The sequence below is a fragment of the Hoplias malabaricus genome, chromosome 7 (assembly GCF_029633855.1).
Source record: "Hoplias malabaricus isolate fHopMal1 chromosome 7, fHopMal1.hap1, whole genome shotgun sequence".
Classification (NCBI taxonomy): Eukaryota; Metazoa; Chordata; class Actinopteri; order Characiformes; family Erythrinidae; genus Hoplias; species Hoplias malabaricus.
In genome coordinates, this window is record NC_089806.1 from 37,204,491 (window position 1) to 37,230,352 (window position 25,862).

The following is a 25,862-nucleotide window of genomic DNA, read 5'->3' on the forward strand; positions in this document are numbered from 1 at the left end:
TATATTTTACCATGATTACAATTAATGTACGACTATTTTGTTTTTGTATTTTTGACCCTCATAGTTCAGTGACTCCAGTATGGTCCAGCATTAAAGCTGTATTTTTTAGAAGCTAATGTAGGAGCTTGTTCCTCTCTTGTTTTCTGAGCACTGTTTATTTATTTGAAAGCTGACTGTGCTTTGCAGAAATTTTTGTTGAAATGTTTTTTTTTCACAGTGTTTACATTTGACTTCTTTTTGTTCAGTGTCGTCTAAATTAAAGTCAAAGTGCAACACGTCCAAACCACAGGTGCTGTGTTTTTCTTTGGTACAAGCTGCTCGAGATGCTCGGTTGGCTTCGGCGTTTAGGTTCTCCTCCATGTGGCAAATTGGGGCAGAATCATGTGACTACAGAGTGGTAGTGTGGTTTTAAAGGGACAGTACAAGAACACATATTGGGGACATAACAGAATTTAAAAAAATAATGAAACCTAAAAAAACCAAGATTATGTAGATTAGAAGTTCTGAATTTTGATAAATTTTTGATTAATTGTGTTTTAAAGCCGAGTGTCAACCGTTCCACATTCAGTGGAAGACACAGAAATAGAAATAGAATTTAATAAATGTAGAAATGTGAAAATATATGAATGAATACATAAATAAATGTGGAATTAAATATATACATAAATATTGAAATTCAGAAATACATAAATAAATAAGTGTATAAAATATGAAAATATAGAAATAAATCTGAGATATGTCCTTTTTCATGACACAATTATACTTATACGCAGTCACACAGCTCCAGGGACCTGGAGGTTGTGGGTTCGATTCCCGCTCCGGGTGACTGTCTGTGAGGAGTTGGTGTGTTCACCCTGTGTCCATGTGGGTTTCCTCCGGGTGCTCTGGTTTCCTCCCACAGTCCAAAAACACACGTTGGTAGGTGGATTGGCGACTCAAAAGTGTCCAAAGGTGTGAGTGAGTGTGTGTGTTGCCCTGTGAAGGACTGGCGCCCCCTACAGGGTGTATTCCCCACCTTGTGCCCAATGATTCCAGGTAGGCTCTGGACACACCACGACCCTGAACTGGATAAGCGCTTACAGACAATGAATATATTAAAGCATTTATTAGTGCATGATTTATTTATTCATTCCATCCTTACATTCATTCATTCATTCATTCGTTCGTTCGATTCATCCATAAATTTATTCTTACGTCAATTTTGTCCTCCATAAAAGAACATGCTCTGTTGTTTTATTTTTAACAAATGGAACGTAGTCTATACAACTTCTTAAACTTTTAAAATTCACTGCTTTTGTGGCCTGTAGAGATTATGTGTATGCACCATCATAAACAGCACAGTCTGTGCCACTTATTCAACAGATATTTGAGACCCTGTGTATGTCTGTGAACTCTGAGGAGCTGACAGCTCTCCAAACTGAAGCTGATCTACGAGGGGAAAGAGAAGGAGTGATGAAAGATGTGTGGATTAAGATGAGAGGAGGGGATTTATACAGAACCGCGCATAAATTAGGAAGGAAGGGGGAGCTGGGCTTGTCACTCTGCTTATCATGTCTCTGGCTGTGTGTCAGCTGTATCAGGAAAACATGTTTTTTTTAACTGCAGCTTTGGCCAGAGGGAAGTTTTGGATTAAGATTCAGTTTCATGACCTATAAAGCATTGTATATACACTCATCAGCCATGAGATTTAAACCAGCGCATTGTTTCTACATCCATTGTCCTTTTTATCAGCTCCATTTACTATTCAGGAGCACTTTGTAGTTCTACAATTACAACCTGTAGCCCACCACAGAGCAGGTACTGTCACTCTCAGCACTGCAGTGACACCGACATGGAATTACATTGGTATGAGTGGCTCAGACACAACAGTGTCCTCTCACTGTCCACTCTGTAAGACACACCTGACTCTACCTTGTCTACCTTGTAGATGTAAACACAGAGACAGCAGCTCATCTGTTGCATCACAGTGTGTGTTGGTCGTCCTCTAGTCCTTCATCAGTGGACACTGGATGCTGTTAGCTGAGTTGTTTTGGTTGGTGGACAGTTCTCAGTCCAGAAATGGCACTGAGGGATCTACAATAGCCAGCAGTACTGTTGTAGCTTGTAGCTCATTTACACACTCGTGATTTAACTCACGTTTAATGAAATACTCCGTTAAGGACTACTGTGTCCCCTTGTTATTTACTTTAATTTGTAAAGATTGTTTGGCTTATAGTTGTGTGTGTAAAGGTGCTTTGTCATATTCTGAAAGAAGAACTGGCACCATATAAACAAAGCATAGCTGAGGAAGCCTGTGAAAGGCTTCCTCCACATTCCTTCCCTCTGGGAATGCTCTTAGCACCGGCCTCTTTAACACAGGGATAAAGCTTTAAGCTTTAAGCCACTGCCCTGACAAACTCCAGAAAAGATTCCTTGGAGCTGAAAATGTTTAATTACTCCAAAATATCCAAATCAAAATTCCAGAGCAAAGCCCTGCTTCTAAGGTTTCGGATGGATAATGAGGATCCTCCAGCATCAGCAGGATTTGGTGACCTGGGTCCGGCACTATAAAAGTGGAGTGATCAGTGAGGGTCCGGAAGACAGGAAGCGTGTGTGTTTGTGCAAGGGGACAGCGTGGAGTCAGGTTTCTACTAGCACACCCAAAAAGCATAGTCTTAGAGAAATGAAGCTTGAAAACATGGGATTATGCTGCAGTTGCTGTAATTAAAGGCAGATCTGAGGGCTGTCTGGGAGTTAGTGTTTCATAAATGGCAACAAGTAATGTGCAAAGTTAAGGTGGGAATCCTCATTCACATGTGCCAGGGTTTGAAGGAGCCAGCAGCCTGACCATCTACAGGTAGTGGCCTGATTAGAGCTTTTAAAAGGATAAAAGATACCAAATCTTATCTAATGTTCCTTTAAAAGGGCACCTCATCTGCTCCTAAATCTCTTAAAGACACACAACCATCTACTATTAAAGCACTTTAAGACATTTTCAGAGATTCCTGACCATCAGTTGTCAGATCTCCAACCAATTAGGGTCTCCTCCAATGCCCAAAATCACAGGACCATCATATGCCTTCCTGGAGATACCAAGTATAAAGAAAATAACTGGAACCAGATTCTAGTGTTGCTCATCTGAATCATTGTTCCCTCCTGTTTATGTACTCACAATGTTGGGTCTTGCCTTCCTTGTGGGGACCACCAGCTCATCATAAAGTTAGGGTTGGGTTAGATTTAAGCTAGTTGTACTTCCAGAAAAGCTAATGCTAAATCTCCACAAAACGAATGGAAGTCTATGTAATGTCCCCACAATTTACAGATACACGATTGTGTGTGTGTGTGTGTGTGTATTTATATGTGTTCATTACACAGAGCATGAAGTAAACCTGAGTCATACTGAGCAGCTAATTTCTTCTGAGGAATACAACTCCTGCTTGGCCAGCAGACCTCATGGAGCCCATGTAACCACCAGATTTATTTCCTTATTTGCTGTATTACGATATTCAGATTCAGAGCAGGATGAGTCTACCCTCTATGTCCAAAAGTTTGTAGATTTATAATAGTCTCCAGAGAAAAAGGATAAAGAAAAACAAAATCATGTAGATCAGCTTAACATGGCCGTAACGTCAACATACTTAATGTCAAGTGTCATTTGGAGCAGAGAAAGTACATTCTCTGGAGTGATGGAGCTCTCTTCAGTACTTTTGGGATGAGCTGAAGTTGATTTGTGATCGGGAATTAATACCTGACCTTACTAATATCCCCAGATGAATGCCATGGCTTTTATTGTAATAAAGGGGGACAGACTATTTTTTACAAACAAAGTGTTAACTAAGCAGGAGGCCAAAAACCTTTGGCTATAGGAGTGTACAAGAAATGCTTCAGGAGCTGTATGAATACTGAAAAGGAACAGCAAAAGGCAGCATCATAATTACTGTGGTGGCCCCTGGCACTGCACACATGTGATCTATTATACACCATTTCACAGTGTTTACACCAGCCAATAGCCCAGTGCAGAGGAACAGAACAGTCACGCTTCACTGTTTCACTGACGTACTGGGTTCCCCTGGGTCGGAGCTGATTCTAAATGATAGGTTCCATTACAAACCAGTTTTGCATTGCTAACGGATCTGCAACAAATCTGAGAATTCTGGTGATGGTGCTCTTCAAAAATATCTATTTCAGACTTAGCAGCATCTGATAACTAACATAAAAGAAATGGTCGTGGATTGTTCTCTTCTAAAGCCCCTTTCACACATGCATGGTAACCTAGAAATCTTCCAGATTTTACCTAGAAGAGCTATATGTGTGATCGTGATCACCTGCAACATTCATCCCAGACTTTAGGCAGACTTAATCCCGATAGCCCCCTAGTAGAGACTCCTGGTAAAGTCAGTGCATGTGAGAATGGATCCACTAATGTTCCGGAGTACTACCTGCATCTATTGCACTGGCCCCACCCCTAAGCACATGGCTTATATGAAAGGACAACTCCTGGACATCTCTGGACTTGATACTTTGGAGCGTCTCTAGAGTTTCTATGGAAGACACATTTCAAGTACACTGCACATTAAATATTTCTTTTCTTAGTGGAACCATATGCTACATTTTACCTTCTCAGCTTGGTACCAGTGTCGAAGGGAGTCATTTCTAAAGACTGAAATTGGTTATATCCGAATCCAAATCCAAAAATCAAACCTGAATGTCTTACCTGAGACATCCAGGAAGGTCCGGGCTCGTCCAGTTCCAGCGCTGCTAATGCCAATGCACTCGTAGTAGCCTTCATCCTTTAGAGACACCTGAGGAATCTCCAGTGAAACATTGGAAGACTCCCTGTTATGAAAATAAGTCAATGATTATTGAGATATTTTTCCACCTCCACAGTTAAATCTTTAAGCTTTCTCTTTTTATTCAATTTCAAATTAGTCAAGTAATCACAAACACATATAGCTCCTTGTTCTGAGAACGTCACCAGCTTTTTGTTGGATTATGATATTTGATTTTTATTTCCTTTTTATATTGATGCATTGCTATACTTTTAATAACTATATCAACTCTGGTTTTGGATTGAAGTGTTGTAAAGTGGACATGGCTTATGACGTGCCAAGGGTGACTTCATACTCATCACTTCTCCTCCATTCTCCCCCTAAAGAATCTCATATTTACTTGAAGAGCTGGTCGACGCCCAGGCGTTCTCCCTCTCGAGTGAAGCGAACAGTGTAGGGAATCAGGCTGTCCACATGGCAGGAGATGCTACCCTTCTGTAAGTAATAACCTGGGGTCTGAGAGGGCATGGTCACTTTGGGGGCATCTGGTGGAAAGAAGTCAAAAACAAAATAAAATCAGAGACAGAATCACAAACATATCTCCCCCAGAACTAAAAGAAAATAATAAAGTGAATGTGCTTGTGTGTACTTGCAGTGTTTCCTTTTTTAAGAACAAATAGCATAATCCTCTGGGCTCTGACCTGGAACTATGCTGGAGAAGGAGACGCTGGATACTCTCTGGAAGAGGTAGCCATTCCGGTCATACCCCGTGACTTTGAGGAAGAAGGCCTCGTTGGGAGGTAGGAACTCTGTGATGTTCCAGATGCTGTAGGGCTTGCGGTCAGGAAAGTAACGAATGGGCAGTGTCTTCAACACCCCTCCAGTGATACTGAGGAGCTCCAGACGATCTGCTCGAGCCGGGCGAGATAGACCCGTTGTGTTCAACAGGATGAAGGTGGGGATTCCTGTTTGGGTGTGTGTTTGTGAGTGAGACATAGAGAAAGCACATGAGAGAGAGAGAGAGAGTGGGAGTGGGGATGTCAGTCAAAATTCAGATTTGATGACTTCAATATGTTTCAGTTGAATCATACAGGAGCATGCTAAGATACTTAGCAATACTGCTAAGATTATTGGTGCCCCCTAACTTCGGCCACTTCCCCTGCTTGTGACAGTCAAACGAGACAGTTGCTACCACATTCAGTGGTTTTCAGAGATTCACAATGAGATTACGTTTGTCCTGTATGGGTATCCGTACACTACATGTAAGAATTACAATGGCAGTAGATTTCCCCTCAGAGAAAAGAATGCTAACCGCTAAGCTAACTTTTACACTGAGGGAAATATCTGTTGCGAAATGGAAATGCGTTGTGTTCCACATGCAGTTTTGCATGCATGTTTAAATGCCCTACTAAGGCTTGACCTTATGTTTTATTGTTTTACCCAATGCGATTAGCGAAGAGAGAGAGCAGAATTGCACCATATATGGCAGTGGCCGGAATTAGGGGACGGCCGGAGTTAGGGGAAACACTGATAGCTTATTAATACTTAATTTTTAGGTTACTTTAGGTTGAATAAAATGACAATTGTCATTTTAATACTATGCACAATTTACCATACAATGACAAAAGAGCAAGAGAATGTTTGAATATTGAATTAGAATTATATATTTCACAAAAAAAACCTTTAAAATCTATTTGTACCCCTAATACAACTGCATTCAACGTACTATGCTATTTTTTTTTGTAAAAAGCCTGTTCACATTTATTCAGAGAAAAATAAAAAAAGAGGAAATAGTTTGTTTGGAATCATAATAACCGACTAACTGACCTTGCACTGGTCTGCTGGAAGTCATTTTGAAATCCAGAGTGTGTTTCCTGGAAAATCCGCCTCGGAAGTCAATGGTGCTTAGCCCTGTGATACGAACCGAGTGCCGACCCTCGCTGATTGTCTGCGGTCAAAAAAAAATTAATGGAGAATTACACAGCATTTTGAAACAATTTCTCTTGGCAAAATTGAATATTATTTTAGTAAAAAAGTAACAAGAATTAGAAACGTTGGGCTCCACTGCATGACCTATCCCATGCTCACTGGGAATTTCTATTCAAATCACGGGAAATAAAAGGGAGTTTGTCTCACTTTTTCTGTGATAACAGCTCTTACTCTTCTACAAAAGTTTCCACTGGTGGAAAATTGCTGTGCGGATTTGAAATCAGCTGAACAAGCATTGGAAACGTCAGGTACTGATGTAGAATAATTACATCTCTATTAAAAAGCCACTCAATTTCTTCCCAAAGGTTTTGGTTTGAGCTCTTTGAGTGCTTGTGTACAGATTCACATGCAGTGGCTCAAGAGCTTCTATATATGCAACATTTGTACTCCGTCATGTCATGCTGTGTTCTTCCATCTGTTTTTCTGGCTGTATAAGTGCTGAAGGCTTGGAGAGCGCCTGGGTGCCGTCTTCGGCCCTTTGCTCCGAGACCCCACCACCCGGCCGCAACCATGGCAACGACTCCTGAGGGCCGCTTGCATACTTCTGAAATTACAACCTTCCTAAACTATTATCATGGGCTGTAAAAAAAAAAGGAAAAAAAAAAACAAAAAAAAAAAAACAGTGCAGGACGAAGCCAAGAAGCTCTCATCGGCCAGGCCAGTGGTTCTAAGGGTCGTCCTCTGGGAGGTGGAGGACAAGAGGATAGAAGAGAGGCTTCTTGTAGGGGTAGAGGTTAGAGATGTGGGGGTGGACATGAAAGCATTAAAAGATTGGCTTCAGAGAGTAAGACTGCAAAAAAAGCATCTAAGAAAAGATCTTCAGTAGCTCCTTCCTCGGGGGCTGTTGAGCTCTTTTGTCTTCCATGGGTCAGGGGCACCCAATTTACATCAGATTAAACTCAGATCAGATGACCCCAACACTAAGCCCTGGGAGATTATCTCGTGCTAACAATGTCAAAACCCATTACAGGGAGCTGAGTCTAAGCCAACACGTTGTCCAAACATTGGCTAATTCAACCCAAAACAAGCCCAGGGCCAGTGTTCACAAAGATTCCCATAAACTAACATCAAACTGGGTTTCTGTTTTTGGGAATCACATCCACAAAGAGGTAGACAGTGGTCTCAATGGTCTCGAAAATTAAGTAACACACCCTATGAATCTGCATTCTGATTGCTGTATAATACACTATAAAGTATTTTATGGCATAGATGATATATTACAATGCATGCTATAAACCTACGTAGTTGTTCATAAATGGTTATAGTTACCTAGAAATCAAGCAAATGCCTTAATAATGTCCATTGCCATAGTGTATTATAATATATTTCATAAGAATATTGTAGGGTGGTAAAGTAGTGCTACTGGAAGCCCAGGGGAGTGGGCTAAATCCTTGCCTCGGGTCACTGTCTGTGTGGAGTTGTGTTCTCCCTGTGTCTGCATGGGTTTCCTCCAGTTGCTCTGGTTTCCTCTAGTAGTTGAAAAACACGCATTGGTAGGTGGATTAGCTAATGTAAAATTGTCCAAATCTGTGAGTCTGTGATTGACTTGGTGAGTGTGTGAGAGTGCGTAAATGACTGGGTGTGTGAAATTGCCCATAGGTGTGTGTGAGTGAATAGGTGAGTATGTGAAAATGCATTATGTCACTAATGATATAAGCTCGATTTCAGAGTTGAAAAATTCAACGTTAATGACAAATAAACGATAAATGAAATTAATCACAGGCCATTTTGCTAATTAGATCATGCTAACTCGTTACTAGCTAGCTATGAATTATAAAGACTCACAGGTTCACAATTCCCCTATAGGTGCATCCCCAATAAATACACACCCTTCTTTATCCCTCATGGGAGGTGGGAGTGACAAACTTGTCCAACATAATGGGGGAAAGAAAGGAAAAAAGAAAAGAATGATGAAGTCATGGGAGGAAACAGTCTGTAGACTTGAGGGGAGGAGTGGAGGGAGTAAACATGAAAGAGTGTGTAGAGTGACACGCAAGGGACACGGTGTCTGGATTCTGGTCGACATAGCTACAGAAAACAACACAAAAGATAAACCCACTCTCTTAAATTCACACAGTCTGTGAAGGACAGGGAAGAAAGGAAATGGGAAAGATCTGTCAAAATGACGAGACAGACATGCTGCGTTCGCAATGCAGATAAATGTGGCGCAAATCAGACTGAGATTTTTTATTTTTGTGGTAGTGTAAACAGCAGAAATACACCACGTCTATCACATTCAGTCCTCTTCAGTACTGTAGTTCACTGTCACATGGCCATGAAATATATATATATACATCAATCTGACATAACCTAATATTGTATAGTTCACCTTGTGCCACCATAACTGCACAGACATTTGGACGTGTGTTTTTCCAACACATCCCACTAACTGTCATTTAAACTATACTTTGAGTGTTTTTTTTTTACACTGAAACAGGTAAAATTATCCAGGACCATACCATATAGGAATACCTTTGCAATAAAGGGGTGTACATTGTATGTAGTATGGTACATACCAAATTAACATCCACATAATTACCAGGACACAAAATTTCCTAGCCAAAATCTAACCCAGAGCATCACACCTTCACAAACATGCATCCACAAGCAAATGTTGTGTTTGCTAGCCTTCACCCTCTCAGCTTGTTTGCATTGTGTGTTTGGAAAAGGCAGGAGAACAACTATTGTGTACACTGAAAACTGCTTAAACACTACAATGAAAAAACATTGGAATCTCTGCGTTTGGCTTGTTACTGAAGGAGTACCTGTAAACAACCTACAAGGTACAATATATTTGGCCCAATTTCACCAGCTACAGATACAGATGTAAAATGTCTAAAGGTGGGCTAAGAGTACTCTGTCTTAGGGGTCTTCAGACAAAACAAGGCTCCACAGGAACCATCAATCAGTCAGAAAAAAATGCCTGCCATTTCCTTTACTGGGTTCTGGATGTGCGTCCCACATCTTTCCTGTTTTTGCAAGTCACGCTAGACCCCAAAACACGATTCCATCACTCAAGCATCTAAAGACTGTCCCAGTGTCCTAAACATTCCTGGCCTTGGTCGTGGATCGAGAGCAACCATTCAAGTCCAGCTCTGTACTCAGGAAACCAAACAGTCTTAAGGCAATAGCAATCTTTCAGAAGATTTATCCATTACATAATCCAACATTCAAAAAAAAAAAATACAAAAAAAAAATACATGCACACTTCAGCCATTAGAAAAAACAAATAGATTCTCTACAGAAACAGGCCCTTGTCCACTGCATGGTCGGCACTAATGAGCGTTTTTAGCATTTACATTAGGCAAATGTGGTACCTGGTACACTTTTAGTCCCTGTTTGCTGGTGGTTTGAAGCAATCTGACTACGAACTAAACCGTGAAGTGTAAACCTTGCAGAGAGCTGACTCTCAATCAAAGTGAAGGCATCCAGCACAAACTAGCCATGTGTAAAATCTCATAACTACAGTAGTGATCACATTTATTTTCATCCAAATCACAATGGCAGCTTGTAAAATTATACCATGGTCTTTTGCAGATGTTCAAACGCTCCTTGAATTTGTGGTCAACAAAAAAATCCGGCGAATCATGGACAGTGCATCTACACATGTTTTTACAACAACTGACAAACACCTATTTAAACAGCAATAAATAGTGATTCCAATCAGGGTCAGTTTTCATAAACTGTCATTTTCTGTCACACTGACATTGAATAAGCCATTATAGATGTTTATGAAGGTATACGGTAGTCACAGGAGGCTTATGAATGTGTCATGTAGCCTTATGAAATATGAAGGTAAGTGTTGTCCTACCTTTTAACAAATGTTTTTTAGAGAACCACTTTTTTCACAATCTGTGAAAGTGGAAAGAACCATTTTGAAGTTTAATGACTATGAAGAAAACTCATGAAAAGTCATCTCAAAGGTTCTGAACTCTAGCTGACATTTGGCATTGGATTTGTTGTATTTAGGCTCATGTGCTGTTAGTTGCTCCAGTGTCTGCTTCTATTGGCTGGTAATTTCTAATAATGGAGTTCACAAGCTGTGCATATCATTGCAATCCAAAACAGAACATGTATGTCCATTGTTTTTGGGGGGATTTTTAGTTTACTACATCATTTGAACCATCCTTCACAATGTGTGAGAATTTCATGATGAATGGACCAATAGAAATGCTTCACGATTAGTTTGAATAAAATATTTTTACACTGACGTCCATTCAAAGCTATGAAGTTTTTTCCTTCTCCTTTAAATGTATTATTTTCGAGATGCGTCTTTTTCTTTGGACAGCAATGATATACTTAACATCTGCACGTCTGCGTCCACAACAGGTGCACCTTAAAATGAATAATGAATTCCTCCATTATACGGGGTATCTACAAGCCTATGATCATACAGTGTATCATTTCCAAGATAAACATAACTCTTAAAAAGGAAGCTGATCTTACCATGATTAGCCTGCTGAGATGTTTAATGCACTTGAAAATATCCATTACATGCTGGCATTCCAGATGAGGAACCAGGATATTACTCACCTTTATGGACCACATTCCTGGCACTGGATCCTTGAGGTTGAGCACTTTGGCAGAGTTGGGAATGTGCAGAAGCTCCGTCAGTCCATCCTTACTCCCAATCAGTTTTCCTGTCAACAAACAGCAAATGGTTGTCTAACTCTGATTCAATGCTGAAGAGTCTCCTAATACATAAGAGTGCAGATGAAAAATATATCATCCTAACCCTGAGGGTTGCGTATCTCGATGCCTGGGGCGGGTCCACTCAGGGAAACTGTCACCTCCTTCAGACTGGGGTCGAAGGGGATCTGCCAGGTGTTGCTGACTGGATTGTAGTGGTCAGTGGAGAGCAGGTGAACTTTAGAGGACTGTACGGCCTCCTCCACCCACTTCAGGACCTGTGTGAGGAATGTTCAGATAGTTAGATGTTTACAGCAACAGCCTCTGTTCTTCTAGGAGGGTTGTACACTAAATATCTGGTAATTTCAGTGAGAATTTGATTGCATTTGATTACCTGGACTTGTGACGCTGTTAGAGATTACTCCATTCTATTTCTGAATTATTTTCTATAGCCCTATTTGGGTGGGAGTTTTTGGAGGGCAGGTGGGGTAATGTCATTTTACTAGAGGAGGTCAGTAATGTTCATGTTGGATTAACACGGGACAAAAAACAAGCGATAGGAATTGCCGTCACAGTGTGGATCTGACACAGCAGAGTTACTGGAGTTTTTAGACTGTCACTACTGTCCTGATAATAGCCTACCACCCAAAAAATATCCATCCCTCAGTGACCTTATGCTATAGTCTTTCAAAACAGATACTACTACTACTACTAATAATAATAATAATAATAATAATAATAATAATAATAATAATAATAATATTTTTTATTGGAAAGCGCCTTTCAAGAGACCCAAGGACACTGTACAATAGATAATAAAGGAAAAAATAAAAGGTAAATACACATACATACATACATAGACACATACATAACCATAAACACATACGCACAATATCATCCATATGCTAGTTTAAAAAGATGCGTTTTGAGTCTGGTTTTAAAAACATCTACAGATGAACCAGCTCACAGTTCCTCAGGAAGACTACTCCACAGCTTTGGACCCGCTACACAAAATTCTCTATTTCCAGTGGTGCTTAGCTTAAAATGTGGGACCTCAAGCAAACGGAGGCTTGATAACTGGCAGATTAAGAAGGCGAAAAACTTTACTAACCTTTCACACAGTTACTGATATTATAAACCGTTTAATGGTAACATAATGAGTAGGACACATTCATAACACATAAGGAAGCCTGCTAATGTACACAGTACCTACCAGAAATTTCCTCTGAGTGACCTTCAAAGTGAAGGCAGTGCATTGTTGCAGCTGAGCTTAGACTTGTACTTGAACCATATATTCATCAGAAAAACGCCTCCTCCAACTCCTATGTTTTGACCAACAAACCTGCACCTCCTTTACCACAGGATATGACGGAATATTCCCCAACATGTCAATTCAGATGGGCTTAATACAACCTGGGGTCATTTTTACTTCTTAATTTTACAGTAGGTAAAAGGCTCTGAAATCTTTTCTGAATTCAAAGCGTGCACTTCTGAAAACTATGACTGAAATGGCTTATTTGGACAGGGTTAAAATTACTGAAATACACCAGTGATAATCACTCTACCTCATGACTACAGGTACATGAGTCAATATTTTATTGATAAAACTGATAAAATCTTTTATTAATGCTTACTTATTTAATTTCATGCAAACCTTTGACATATCAAATTAAGTAATATCCAGCCTTTTCTTCAGTAAAGGGCTTATGAGTGTCAGTGTAGAAGCTGTGTGTGAAAACTAAATGAAATGTCTGTCTACAATGTCTGTATATAAAGCACCTAAATTTAATGGACACACATATAGTGCATCAAAGCATGAAATAAAACTGACTGGACACAGGGAAAAGAAGCTAGTGAAGGAAGAACAGATGTGTTCAGATATCCATGGATAAAAATGTGGTTCTGCACATTGGTACTGGGTTACAACCATAAGCTCATGATGAAGAAAGAATATTAAATGTTTCATAGCCAGCGTTTGAGGAACTTTCAGAGTTATACCTCCAAATAAAACCTCTGTCTCTTTTATGTCTGCTGCGTATTCCAACTTGGGTACGGTTCAAACTGCTGGATCTAAGCGTGTCTAAGCATAAATGATGATTGATATGAAGTCTCTTGGCGAACTCGCGAGATGAAAATATTCTAAATCTGTGTTTTCCAGAAGGCTGAGGAGTGAAATAGGGGCTTGGACTCCTGGCCACGATCTACCGGGGTTTGATGCTCATATTTACACCACCTCTGGGACACTGAAGCCCACCACAGCCAAGTCACCAAACCAGATTCATGCACAGACTCCTCTCACCCCATCAGATCCATATAGAAACAAAAGACTCTTACACAGATTCATCCTCAGACTCATCCCATTACACTCATACACACACTCATCCCACTTGTGCATGTGTGTGTCTGTGTGTGTGTGCAAAGTCTGGGACAGAGGAAAAGAAGAAAGTATCACGAAGAAATGCACCAATAAAAAATAAATATAGATAAAAGATATAGAACTGAAACAATGGATTAAAGAAAGAAAGAAAGAAAGAAAGAAAGAAAGAAAGAAAGAAAGAAAGAAGAAAGATACACATGGAATAGAGAGGAATACAAAATAATGTGCAGAAAATGAGTTAAAAGAAAAAAGTTAGAAAGTTAAAAGAAAACAAAGAAACAATCTAATTATATTAAATAAGAGGAAAGAGAGAGAGAGAGAGTGAGAGAGAGTGAGAGAGAGAGAGAGAGAAAGAGATAGAGAGAGACAGAGAGACAGAGAGAGAGAGAGAGAGAGAAAGAGAAAATAGAAAGCTGTCAATAAAAAAGTAAATAACATGATATTTAAGCTTGATCTCACCTCATTGACTTGTTTCTTGTCCAGATGGAAGACCTGTCCTGAGCTGGTAGAGGCTATTTCCTCATACACTTTGTAGCCGATGTGTGATCTGTCGTCACAGTCCCCTGTCAACACAAATACCACCTGCAACACCAAACACACACACACACACACACACAAGCAAACACACAGTTACTCAGACACAAAACTACTCAGAATCACACATTTCTTTAAAATTAAAAAAAAGAAATCAGAAATTCTACCTGAGACTGTTTCTGCTGGATGAGCTGCAGGACTTCGTGGGCCAGTTTGTAGTCTTTGGAGCGGGCATCTGTGAAGACGTAAATGAAGGACCCAGGCAAAGAGATCTCCAGGGCAATCTTGATGGCGCCGATGCTCATCTCTGGACAGTCTCCACCTCCCTGTTTATGTACAATTCAATTCACTTCAGTATGCATGGTTATAAACTTGCTACAGGCATGAGAGTGACATTAAAGCACAGGAGCACAAGGAAGAACCAAAGCTATAACGGAGAACCCTGAAGTTTACTTACGAGAAAGAACAGAGGCACTAGAAGCATACTAACGACATGTTTTATATGAAGAGGTGGCAGGGTAATGTAATTATTATTAGAGTAGCTCAGTGATTTTAGTCATGTCTGGAAACAAAATAGCCTCATTATATTTTAACCCTAAGGTGCAGAGGTCCCTAGGTGGTTGCCCACTACTCCAGGTATGTGTATGTTTACTGTCCCTAATCCTATTGTGTGTGTGTGTGTGTTACAGGGTGAAAGGGGGAAAAATCCTGGAGCAGCATCCAACCAGATTCAAGTCCTTGACTTTGGTACAAAGTAAGTAGGCGGCATGTTAGATGCAGGTTAGAAGTAAGCCCCTCAGGAAATGAGATCTCCAGACGGCGGGTTGGTGACCGCTGATTTAAAGCATTGCCTACATTCTGCAGAGCTGGAGGTCCACAGAATATTTACGTCACAATAATTTAATTATAGAATTAAACCACATAAACCTGCCACCAGTAGAGGGATGCACGAGATGATACTGCAGGTGACTCTTAAGAAGTTATCCCAGTTAACACTCACTCTACTTCAGAGCAAACTGAAAGTACTGTATGTGAATGTTTAAGTTTCTTTCGTTCTTTCTGTCCACTGGGAAGTCATCTGGAAATGACCCTTCCTCTTGTTGCCTTCCAGAGATCCACAGCACCAGAAAAACATCTGGAAGCAAACATTCTTTATCTTTGCTTTCCAGAGGAGGGAATGGAATTCACGGAACTTTCCTTCAAACACAGACACCCTCGTTCTAACACCCTACAAGCTTATACTTGAATGTCTCTGCTCTGAAATCAGCTCTTTATAGTTTTACACTGTGTCCAGACGTTTCCAGAAACCCCTTCCTCTGAGGGATTTCAGCTATTTTAAGGTGCACGCTATTCTGACAGAGCTGGTCACAATGGTCACATGCCAGGTGTCAGTGAGAGGGGTATAATCCCAGAGCACTGACCTGAAATAATGGAGCTCCATCCAAAATCATGAGTTGGAGTCATAGTGGTGATCCTAAACATCTAACATCAGTACATGACAAATGCTTCAATATCTAGTTCAAAGCTTTCCTAGAAGATTAGAGGCTATTCTCTGGCACCTTTCTGGTTCTAAATCGCTGTTCACCATTACAGGACTTTTTGTGTTTGTGCTCTAAAATAAACCCTACCACTTTCGTCCAAGTTTCTCCTGTTTGGCTGCTTGTCTTCCTCAGAGAAACAAAAACCACACACACATATGCACACACACACACACAGACCTCTGTAACAACACAAACATCTGTAATAGACTGCAGCCAACCTAGAAATCATCCAGCTCTGCTTGCACTTCCGCCTTAAAAAAGTCTAGAAAGAACGCAGCCAGTGACAGTGAAAAGCAGCACTTCATCAGTCTCTGATCTCTATGATCTTCTGCACTCTGAAGACTGATCGACTGGCAGAAAATACACTGGCATCACATGGACATCCAACAAGGTGCTAGTCAAATGACTGGACATGCCCAAGTGAAAAAAATGTCTTTTTCAGTATTGTTTAAAGTCCTGCCTCCTCGTCTGAGTCTCCCTAATCAACGCTGAACTTGCATTTATGTAAGAGTGGAAAGATGAGATTAAACAGAGAACAACAAACACAATTGGAGCAGGGAAATAAGAGTACTGGTTAAATATGGCGAAAAAATGAACGGAGAAGAAAGAGAACCAAGCAATAACGGCTAAAAAACAGCTTCTGCATCTCGCTCGTCATTCCTGGGCTCTTGTGCTGAACTGAGGTGTGGCTCATTCTGATTTAAAGGAACAGGCGCCGAAGCCGGTCATTCTGAACAGAGCTGTTTAAACAGCGGGAGAGTGCTGCTGTGTTGTTTGATTCATTCACTGACGTATCAATATGACACCACTTTATATCGAGTTTTAAAGCATCCACATTGCGAAACCAAAACAATTCGTCAAACTGAAGTCACATTCCGTTCCATAGTCATGCTTGTTGTCATAGTAACAGCACATTCCTGAGTACACTGAGAGTGAAAATGCAATGTTGAAAGCACATGAAACACAATCTGACTGGTCAAACCGAGTCACATGATCAGAAATCAGATCTGAATCAGATTTGAAATAACGAACAAATATGGCTTGATTACAATTGGAAAAGTCTGATTTGATAGGGTTTTTTACCGCTCAGACCCCAGAAATCTCTACTGTTCTAACAGGATATTCAGAAATAACTGACTTGTTGTGATTTGTCATTTTAGTGTAGTTTAGTGTTTTTTGTGGTAATGTAACTATTACCATTGCTTCTATATCAGTGAATTAATTTCATTTTCATTCATAAAATTACTAATCCTGTGTTTTCACAATAGTCTGGGAAGTATAGATTCCACAAAATCCACAAAAAAAAAAAGCTTTTCAGTGGACATGCTTTGATCCCCTGTCCATCAGCCGCCCTAATCTCTTAAAACAGGGTACTTCAGAGGTCCTTTAGTAACAGCTAAGGCTTTATGGAGTGCAGTGGGGTTTTTTTGTATGATGAAATAGTTCTTGACGTTGATTGAGAATGTGTTATATGTGGATTTATACAGCCCCCAAATATGTCCTTGTGAGTAAAAAGATAGACCTCTTAACAAAAGCAGGATCCTTTTAGGGTACACCAATCCATTTTCAAATAGGTGATTTATAAGACAGCCTTCGTCAAAAAAGCAACAATTCCCTCTAGCCAGGGCAAATGTCTGTTAGTTTGCATAACAGAATTGTGCAGTTAGTATTCTCCTCCAAGCGTGTTGAGCTGCAATGACAGGGTTCCAGCTGCAGATTAAATAGATATGGTAACAGGCTTGTCTCTGAAAAAAACGAAGACTCTATGGGACAGCTATTCTTAAATGTGGAAAACAGTCAATTTAAAGTCCAATCCTTCATGACAGTGAGAGCAAACTTTCGTGTGCTACTAAATCTGCTCTCTCTGTCCATAACTATGTCTTTTCAATAACTTTTCCACACCAAAGGTGCTGAACGGCTCATGGCAAATGTAGTCTCTTTCCATCCAAATAAACTCCCCGATACACTAAGCACAACAGACCCCAACAGAGAGGACGCATACCCGTGTGCCAAATACACACCGGAACACGCCAAGGAATATTCTCCACACACAGCACCATCGGAAACACATTGTGCAGCTCCACCTCTGGGACACAGCGTTTCAGAGTCCAAGCTATTTCTTTAAGAGACACTTTATGGACTACACAGCATCCAGTACAACGTGTTCTCAGCTTTCACAAAGCTGCTAATTACTGAAATAGACATCTTCCACATCCCTGTTTGAGCATAGTGACACCTCTAATGGTGATTTTCACTGCATTGTGCCTGCTCTGCCCCCTCCAGAGTGTGTTCCCGCCTTGCGCTTAAGGATTCCAGGTGGGATCTGGACCCACCGCGACCCTGAACTGGATAAGGGTTACAGATAATTTTTAGTACCTGCTCACTCATGGTTCCAGGTGAGCTGTGACATGTAAATCTTGCACGGTATTGATTGGCCAGAGACTTGTCAATTACACTGAATAGCTCAAACTAGCCATTTTTAAAATCTCTGAGCTGCAGCAGAGATCCCATTTGTATTTATCTGACTCACAACAGCTGCTCATTAAATTACGGCATGGTCTTTTAAAGAGGTTCAAACCTTCCTTGGATCGGTGGCCGAACAAAGAATCCAGCGAGTGCAGAGCTGTGTTCAATCCCAAAAGCAACAACAATATGTGAATACATGTCCAGTAAGTGACGCTTTATGTCGCCTCATTGTTGTTGTGGAAAAACTGACAAGCACTAGGACCCAAATAGAGTGGAGTAGAGTTGGTACCATGCAGTGGAAAAACACCATAAGAGGGAACAAGCTGGCACAACAAAGGCCATCTTTCCCAAGGTACGCTTAATTTATTCCAAATGTACTGGATCAGCTCTTACACCAGGACCTTCTGGGTCATTACACTACTCCATAAACTGCAACAACAACTCACCTGTACGTACAGCTCTCGCAACTCATTCTGAAACTTCTTGGGGTCAGTTGTTATTGTGACTGGTCCGATCTCTGTAGAAAAAAAGGAGAACGGGGGTTAAGAATGAAAAGCCCTGGATCCCACCCCACTGACCCCTTCACAGCTCACGATTAAAATAGTTTCCTTTTTTTTTTAGCTGTTATTTGAATTCCAGATGAAGGCTAAATATTTGTATTGGCGGACAGCGGCGGATATCCAGGGTCGAAGGTCGCGTCGTCCCTCTTTTATCACTGTAGAGAGACGTCTAAACTGCTGCTTGAAAGGAATGCAGAGCATCCAAACACACAACAAAATGAGATTTATCAAACAAGGCAAACATTGTGGCGTGTGGACGCCAGCTTTTGCTTAACGTTGATGAATGCTGACCGTTCTGGACAACTATTCCCATTCTTATATTGTCCAGCTGTTATTTAGGGCCTTTTGCACAATAAGCTGAGACACTAATGGTTTGTGTGTGTGGACTGTTAATACTGAGCGAAACTAAATAGCCTGTCACATAAAATACGTCTTTCAAATTCAAAGACATTGAGCACTTTACTGTTTCTCGTTTGTTCTAATTTCGAGTATTTGTGCTCAAAACTGTTCTGGAGTCAGCAGTGGCTTTGAAGCAGGACTAATGCAAATGCTTACCAGCCAATTTTAGAAATATGAGTATTTTGTTTTACTTGAATGGAGGACCAACTGCCTCTGAGGAAGCTGCAGAATGTTATAATGCTGCCTCTAAAGACATACTTTCCTGCAGATTTGAGTAATGACTGCTAGCTTCTTTACTGGTTTATGGCAAGGTATGTGAAAACCTCTGCCCAACGTGTGCTAACTAATCACATTCACAAATGGGTGCTCCAATTTTGAACATATGCTTGTTTAATGAAATGGAAATTCATGCTCTGGAACAGCTGCACATTATTTTAATTTTACTATGAAATACCAAGCATTGGCAAGAGCGGTATGAAGACCCCCAGCTTTGGGATATGGAGCAGCAGAACTATTATCTGGAGTCATGGAGCACTGTTCAGAGCATTTGCTATGAGTTAGAGTGGCGTTAGTGATCCATATCTAATCATTCAACATCAGTATCTGATTTTCCGATGTTGTTGTGTCAGACTACAGCTTTAAGTTAAAGAGCAAAACCTCTTATTACTGCTCATGATTTTACAAGAAATGCTGGATGACATTAAAGACAACATAGACAGCAAAACAAACTCCCCTACTGTTGGTGTCCATTCAGAAGCTCTGCATCTTTTAAGGTGGAACAGTGTGTTTGAGTAAGAAACGTTTTTATTCAGTGTTTGAATTACGTCAAGGTATTTGTAACTTCATAACTTGAGCTGTTGAGTTTTGTAGCACTTTTGGTCTGTGTTTTCTTTCATGTAGTTAGCGCTCTCCAGAATTTAGAGTCAGTTCCACCTTAAGTTACGTAATGCATACGAAATAATAAAAATAAATCAACATCAACCATCTATGGAGCAAAACTAGAGCCACACCCTCATCTTTTCAAAGTTCTAAGATCTCTCCACTGTCTAAACACCTCCAAATGCGGCTTTTTGGATTGAGACGTTGTGTTTGTTTCACATTCGCTGAGCCGGGGCTGTGCATAAACACAGGACCTTTCACCGGAGAGCTACCAAGTGATGAAACATTCTCTACAATTTATGAAAAGTGTATTGTATTGACATGGTCTGTTTAAGGCTTGGAGAGTCTCGGTTGTGGTCATTCAAATGTTCTGATAGCACATAATAAAAGTAATGGACATCTGTCTTTTGAGAGGCATCCTCTTAATAACTGTCATCTGTTATTAAAAATATACTAATGTTTGGCTTTAGCTCACTAAGGTCTTGGAACCAGATAATTCAGTCGTATGCCAAAATCTGTACAAATGTCATACTTTGGTTTGTCTCACTTTGCTACTGTCACAGCCTGTACTCTCTGGGAAGGCTTTACACATAAACATTACTGAGGACAGATACAGATGTTGGGTAATTAGTTCTCATTCACCAGTTCAAACCATCCCAGGTACAGCATGGTGCTGCATCACTCAAGAGAAGTCAACATCTGTAGGCGTTAAGCCTCTCAAACCAGTGCTTGGCACTGGGCATGGTGACACTAAGCTAACATGAGGCTAGAATTCATCGACAGATCATTATCTGCTTTGGTCTGGACCAAGGTAACTGAACGGCCCAGTACTCACACACCCTAATAGGCAGTTGTTCGATGTGCAATGTTCTTGTTAGCGATGTTCTCATCTCCTGTTCCCATCAGCTGTTCAGGAAAGACCTTATAACTCAGGTATGCTCTTCTGTCAGTGGCTCAAACGCTAGCGTGAGGTCATGGCTCAGCAGTGGCTAGCGCCAGAGTGACCTCATGCTCTGTTCTGAGGCCTGCTCTCTCTCTCTTTCTCACTCTCTCGCTCTCTCTCTCTCTCTCTCTCTCTCTCTCTCTCTCTCTCTCTCTGTCTGCAGCCAAAGCCAGTAGTTGCTTTTTCTCAGCTTGCTTTGTTCCTGCTTCTAATGAGCTGTGAAGCTTTTCAGGGCTGCTTTTTTCCTTTCATTCCAAGACCGGTTACTTCAGTATCACAGCTGTTCTCTTTTAGGCACAAACAGGGAAAAGTTATTTTTGCTGATCTGTACCAATGCCGAGGCCCTGTACACTTCCCTCAAATACAAAGTATATGTCCAGTATATATTTTTGACACCCTTTTAAAGAAACACAAGGAATACAGCTTCATTACTGTGAAGCTTCACTGTCCTGTAATAGAGAGAATAGAACCTCTGCCATTGAAACTACCTCCACCTCCCTTCCCACCTGGATTTATGGAAAATACTGTAAAAGTAAATTAAATTCTAACACTGAAGGGGGAGCCCAGAGGTAAAAATACTGAATCTTACCTAGTGTTCCTTTAATTGGTTAATTCAGCTGTGTGATCTCTGGGTCACTCTGGGTCAAACGCAGAGGAGCACCATGCCCAAAGGACAAAGAACCTCAGCACTGGCCTCTGGAGCAATGCAAATGTGTTTTACTGGAGTAGCTAACCCTTCATAGCACTGAACCACAGTCCAAACTTTACAGGAGTGAAAGAATAGAAACCTGAGAAGTTCTGCGGTGTCAAAACTAAACTCCACATGAGTTTGACACTGAAAATTGCAAGGACATTTTGAAAGGAAGACCAGCTGCCAAGCCATTTTGAAGCTTTATACACATTAGCCTGTGTACAGTATAGTAAGTGGAGTGTGTGTCAGATAAATCCAACATCTGTAACATCCAGAGGTTATATCCATCATGTTTTACCCCTTTTGGAAAAGAGCAATAGTCCACATAGACACACAGACATGTGCTTTCAATAACCTGCGCCGGACCCCTGAGCTTTCCAACAGTCCTCATGATCTTACGTCCAAACAAAGAACCTGAAGCTTTTAGCAGTCCCTGAGCACACATGTCCAAACAATGTAGCCCAAAGACATGTCCAGTCCTCCTAAAGCAGAAGACGAAAAATTTAGGCCGTCCCAGGCATCAGTGAGTTGTCTTCTATGCATGATAAACATGGTATTTTATATTTAAGGCCATGATAAGGCTGTCATTAGCTGCTAGTGTTGGGCGGTTTAAGGGTAATGCAGATGGCATCTCAAAATGAGGATGGTGTTTAAAAATATGACATGTCTGGTGTGTCAAATTTAGTTAGGTAAAGACCAATGTATGCTTCTGCATTGACTTGTAGATGTAGAGAATATGCTGTAACCTGCACAAGTGCCCTATACTGTTGGAATTGTGCATTGGTGTCTACATCACCCTGCAATTACACAACTAAACAGTCTCAAACATACTTTATATTATGTAGTTCACAATGTGGTGGTGTAGTAGCATTCGTTTTATAATCTGTGAAGTGCACTATTTATGGAGTAAGGCACTAATTGGAACATAGCATAGTTTACATGCGGTGCCAGGAAAGAAACAAATGCAAAGCCGACACTTTTTCCCACATGTTCCCATTCATTCCGTGATGTCCAAACCAGGTTATATCATGTAAACATGTGTATTTGAGCCTCAGTTCCCTGGAATACGGTTTGAGCTTTAGCATTTAGCCTTAGCTCACTTATCTAAGCAAAGCTGCCTAGCTACACTTCTAAATAGTGTAGAACCTGTTTTATTTCACTCATTTTTGAACTTTTCTGTTCTTTCAGCACCAGTTACTGGAATTCCCTCTAAGACTCAAGCTTTTTATCAACACATTTGTCGATGTGCACTGTTGGGCTGACCTGTGCAGTGCAAAGGACTCAGAAAACTCTTCACTCAACTTTATATTGACAGATATAAGGCCCAGTGCAGCCTGACATTACCTTCACTGGTAATATTCTGATATGGGATGAACGGATGAAAAATGTGGATACTGCCCATCTCCATTAACTACTTCTATTGCTCCAGCAAGGCTTTAGACTAGATTTTGAAAAATTTCTATAAGGATTTGAAGGCATTCCAGTCATGACACTATCAGTGAAGTCTGATTACAAATCTCAAAAAAATTCTAGCACATATCTGCTTCTCAACCGAGACATTTCCCTAGCTCTTACAATCCTGGCAGCTTCAGAGACCCTCGAGGTGTAGAAAGGGGACATTTGTGTGATCAAAGCCTTGCTTAAAACTAACAGGGAAATCTGTTTGGCTCAGGAAAGACTTTCATGAATGGAAAACCTAACAGAGAACCAGGCCATATCTTCTGATTAAGGCCTTTATCACAGCTAGCCAGGCACTGTCTGCCTCTGACTTCACTTGGACCAGAAAGCAGTGCCACAGTTAGCACAGAGCAGGCTCAAAACATGTGGAAACCAGAACCGAAGGCTCTTCTCGCACAGCTAGGAAAGCCTGAGGGCGCCAACTGCCGTTGGACAAATTTATCAGTAAGAGAAGACACTGGACTTAAAGCCGGATAGAAATGTTTACATGAAGTCTGATAATCCATTATTAAACCTGACAAATTACTAATTGGAATAGAAGGCCTTTGTTTATATATCTCTGCCATGTATGGGTGGATAGATTGGGGCCAATCAAAAAGATATTTACTTCTATTTGGGCAAGGTGGCCATATATAGTTTCATGACCTGTGCAGTACGCTACAGAGTGAGTAGGCAGTCGGGAGGCATGATGTTGCTATCGTAACAAACCAATTCCAGATCTGCTAATGAGACTTGTTTAACATAAAACCAAACGAAAATCAAGATATTCAACCAAAAAAGCTTGTAAGCTCATTTTAAAAGAGGCAGTGTTGCATCTTTCCGACGATTACACAAGATATTGCTTAGGTCATCCAGCAGCACATCCTCGCCATAAACATGAACACGTGCCGTATGATCTCAGTGTTGCGGAATCATCCCAAACCGCTGCCTCTCTCTTTTGTTCTTTTTTTCTTTTTTTTTCGGAATAATGAAATGCTATAAACACACCGTTTCAAGTTCTGTGCAATAAACAGAGTTTAAACTATTTACTGCGAATCCGGTTGTTTTATTGGGTTAGAGTTAGGTAATGCTATGCAAGTTGGTGCTCATTCATGAACCACATGCGCATTTAAATGATAACAGAGGGGATAATGGGATGGAAAACACTAGGCAGTTCACCAGGCCATGTCAAACTTTGCTTCGGACATCACAGTCCACTAATGAAATGGAGCGGTCATGCAAATCTAGGTTATGGGTTTGTTTCAGTTTTTTAAAATCTCTGACTCAAAGTCATCATTAGTGCTCATATAACATTTCTTCTGAAATCAAGGTTGTGAAAGGAGAGTGTGTACCATTTTTGCTGTAGTAACTGCAACTACTCTGTAGAAAGTTTACACTGATTTTCCGGTCAGATTTATACCAATCTGGCCAAGGTTGGCTTTGGACATAGTGATCTTAGGCCTATGGACAGTGTCCCACACTATCCTATGGAGGATATACAAGCTGTGTAGCCACTAATTATAAGGGGAGTCTAGAAACATTTGGATATATAGGATATTGTGTGCTTTGTCAAATGATTTCAAGCTGTGACACGGCTTCTAGTTGTAGATAAAATCTTATTAACAGCTCATAACATTTGGGCCGCCCTCAGGACAGAGCTCTGTCTTTTCACTCTCTCACACACACACACACACCTTATTAAAGACTAATTAACGAGCCTTCAGGAAGCTTCATGCTTACTGACTACAAATTGCTTACAATAGCACTAGGCACATTCTAGTACCGTGTTGCTGACCTGCCGTTCTAAGTAATCACTAACTTTAAACTCAAGTCACACTTTATATCTAAAGCACATTTAAAAGACCACAGAAGCCTGTCAAAGTGCTGTACACTTTAAAATATAGAATATAGAAATATAGAGATAGAAATAAATATTTAAAAACGTTTCCTGAACATCACGTTATACACATTTGTTTCTATGTGGAGATCATCCATATTTCATTGAGGTGGCTTTGTTAAAAACACTTTAGACTCAACAGTGTGTGGACACATGCTTGCCCTAAGTGTCTACTGATATCAAGAGTATAGGAAATTTTCCTCTCTATTCTGCAGCTAGCTAGCAATCTAGGAAAGCTACATTAGATCCTGAAACATTGCAGTGAGGGTTTGATTGCATTCAGCCACAAGAGCATGTTGGATAGGGATGACCAGATCTCAGATACAGAAAAAGAGGACACATCTTGGGGGGTGGGGGTGGGGTGGTGGTGATGAGCTCTCGCCCCTCACTGCCGTTGTGTGCTTAACTGAACCTATATGTGTTTTTAGGTCCTTTACACCTTTATTTGCTACACAAAACATGGGAATTTCTTTTTTAATTCATCCGAGAACCTCCGAGCTGCTCGAGATAAGGGTAGGTACATGAGCTTTGCCTGACGTAAACAAGGACTACTGACGTGCAGACTGACCAATTAAATGTTTACAGAGAAGGTTATTGACCAATAACGGTAGCTCTACAGTCAGACCGTCCAATCAGAAGATTTTAGGCTACTTCACCACGCCCCCTTCTCACTCAAGAGAACCAATCGGAGTAGGGGAGAGCGGGACTAGTTTGTGAACGAAACTTCTCGAAGTTCTATGTAAGCTCTAGAAAAACAAAACCCCGGACGTTT

The 25,862-nt window shown here is 40.7% G+C and overlaps 1 protein-coding gene across 1 annotated transcript in view; it reads right to left on the reverse strand.

Moving 5' to 3' along the window:
* The window catches only part of hmcn1 (hemicentin 1), a 131,649-nt gene that overhangs the window by 85,156 nt on the left and 20,631 nt on the right, over positions 1-25,862 (reverse strand). Inside the window, exons 2-10 of the mRNA XM_066677878.1 lie at positions 18,731-18,801; positions 14,445-14,603; positions 14,203-14,325; positions 11,473-11,644; positions 11,271-11,377; positions 6,576-6,696; positions 5,450-5,713; positions 5,149-5,293; positions 4,694-4,815 (exon numbers count right to left, since the gene is read on the reverse strand). Of these exons, the coding sequence (XP_066533975.1) occupies positions 4,694-4,815; positions 5,149-5,293; positions 5,450-5,713; positions 6,576-6,696; positions 11,271-11,377; positions 11,473-11,644; positions 14,203-14,325; positions 14,445-14,603; positions 18,731-18,801 (1,284 nt within the window). The remainder of the gene's footprint in view (positions 1-4,693; positions 4,816-5,148; positions 5,294-5,449; positions 5,714-6,575; positions 6,697-11,270; positions 11,378-11,472; positions 11,645-14,202; positions 14,326-14,444; positions 14,604-18,730; positions 18,802-25,862) is intronic.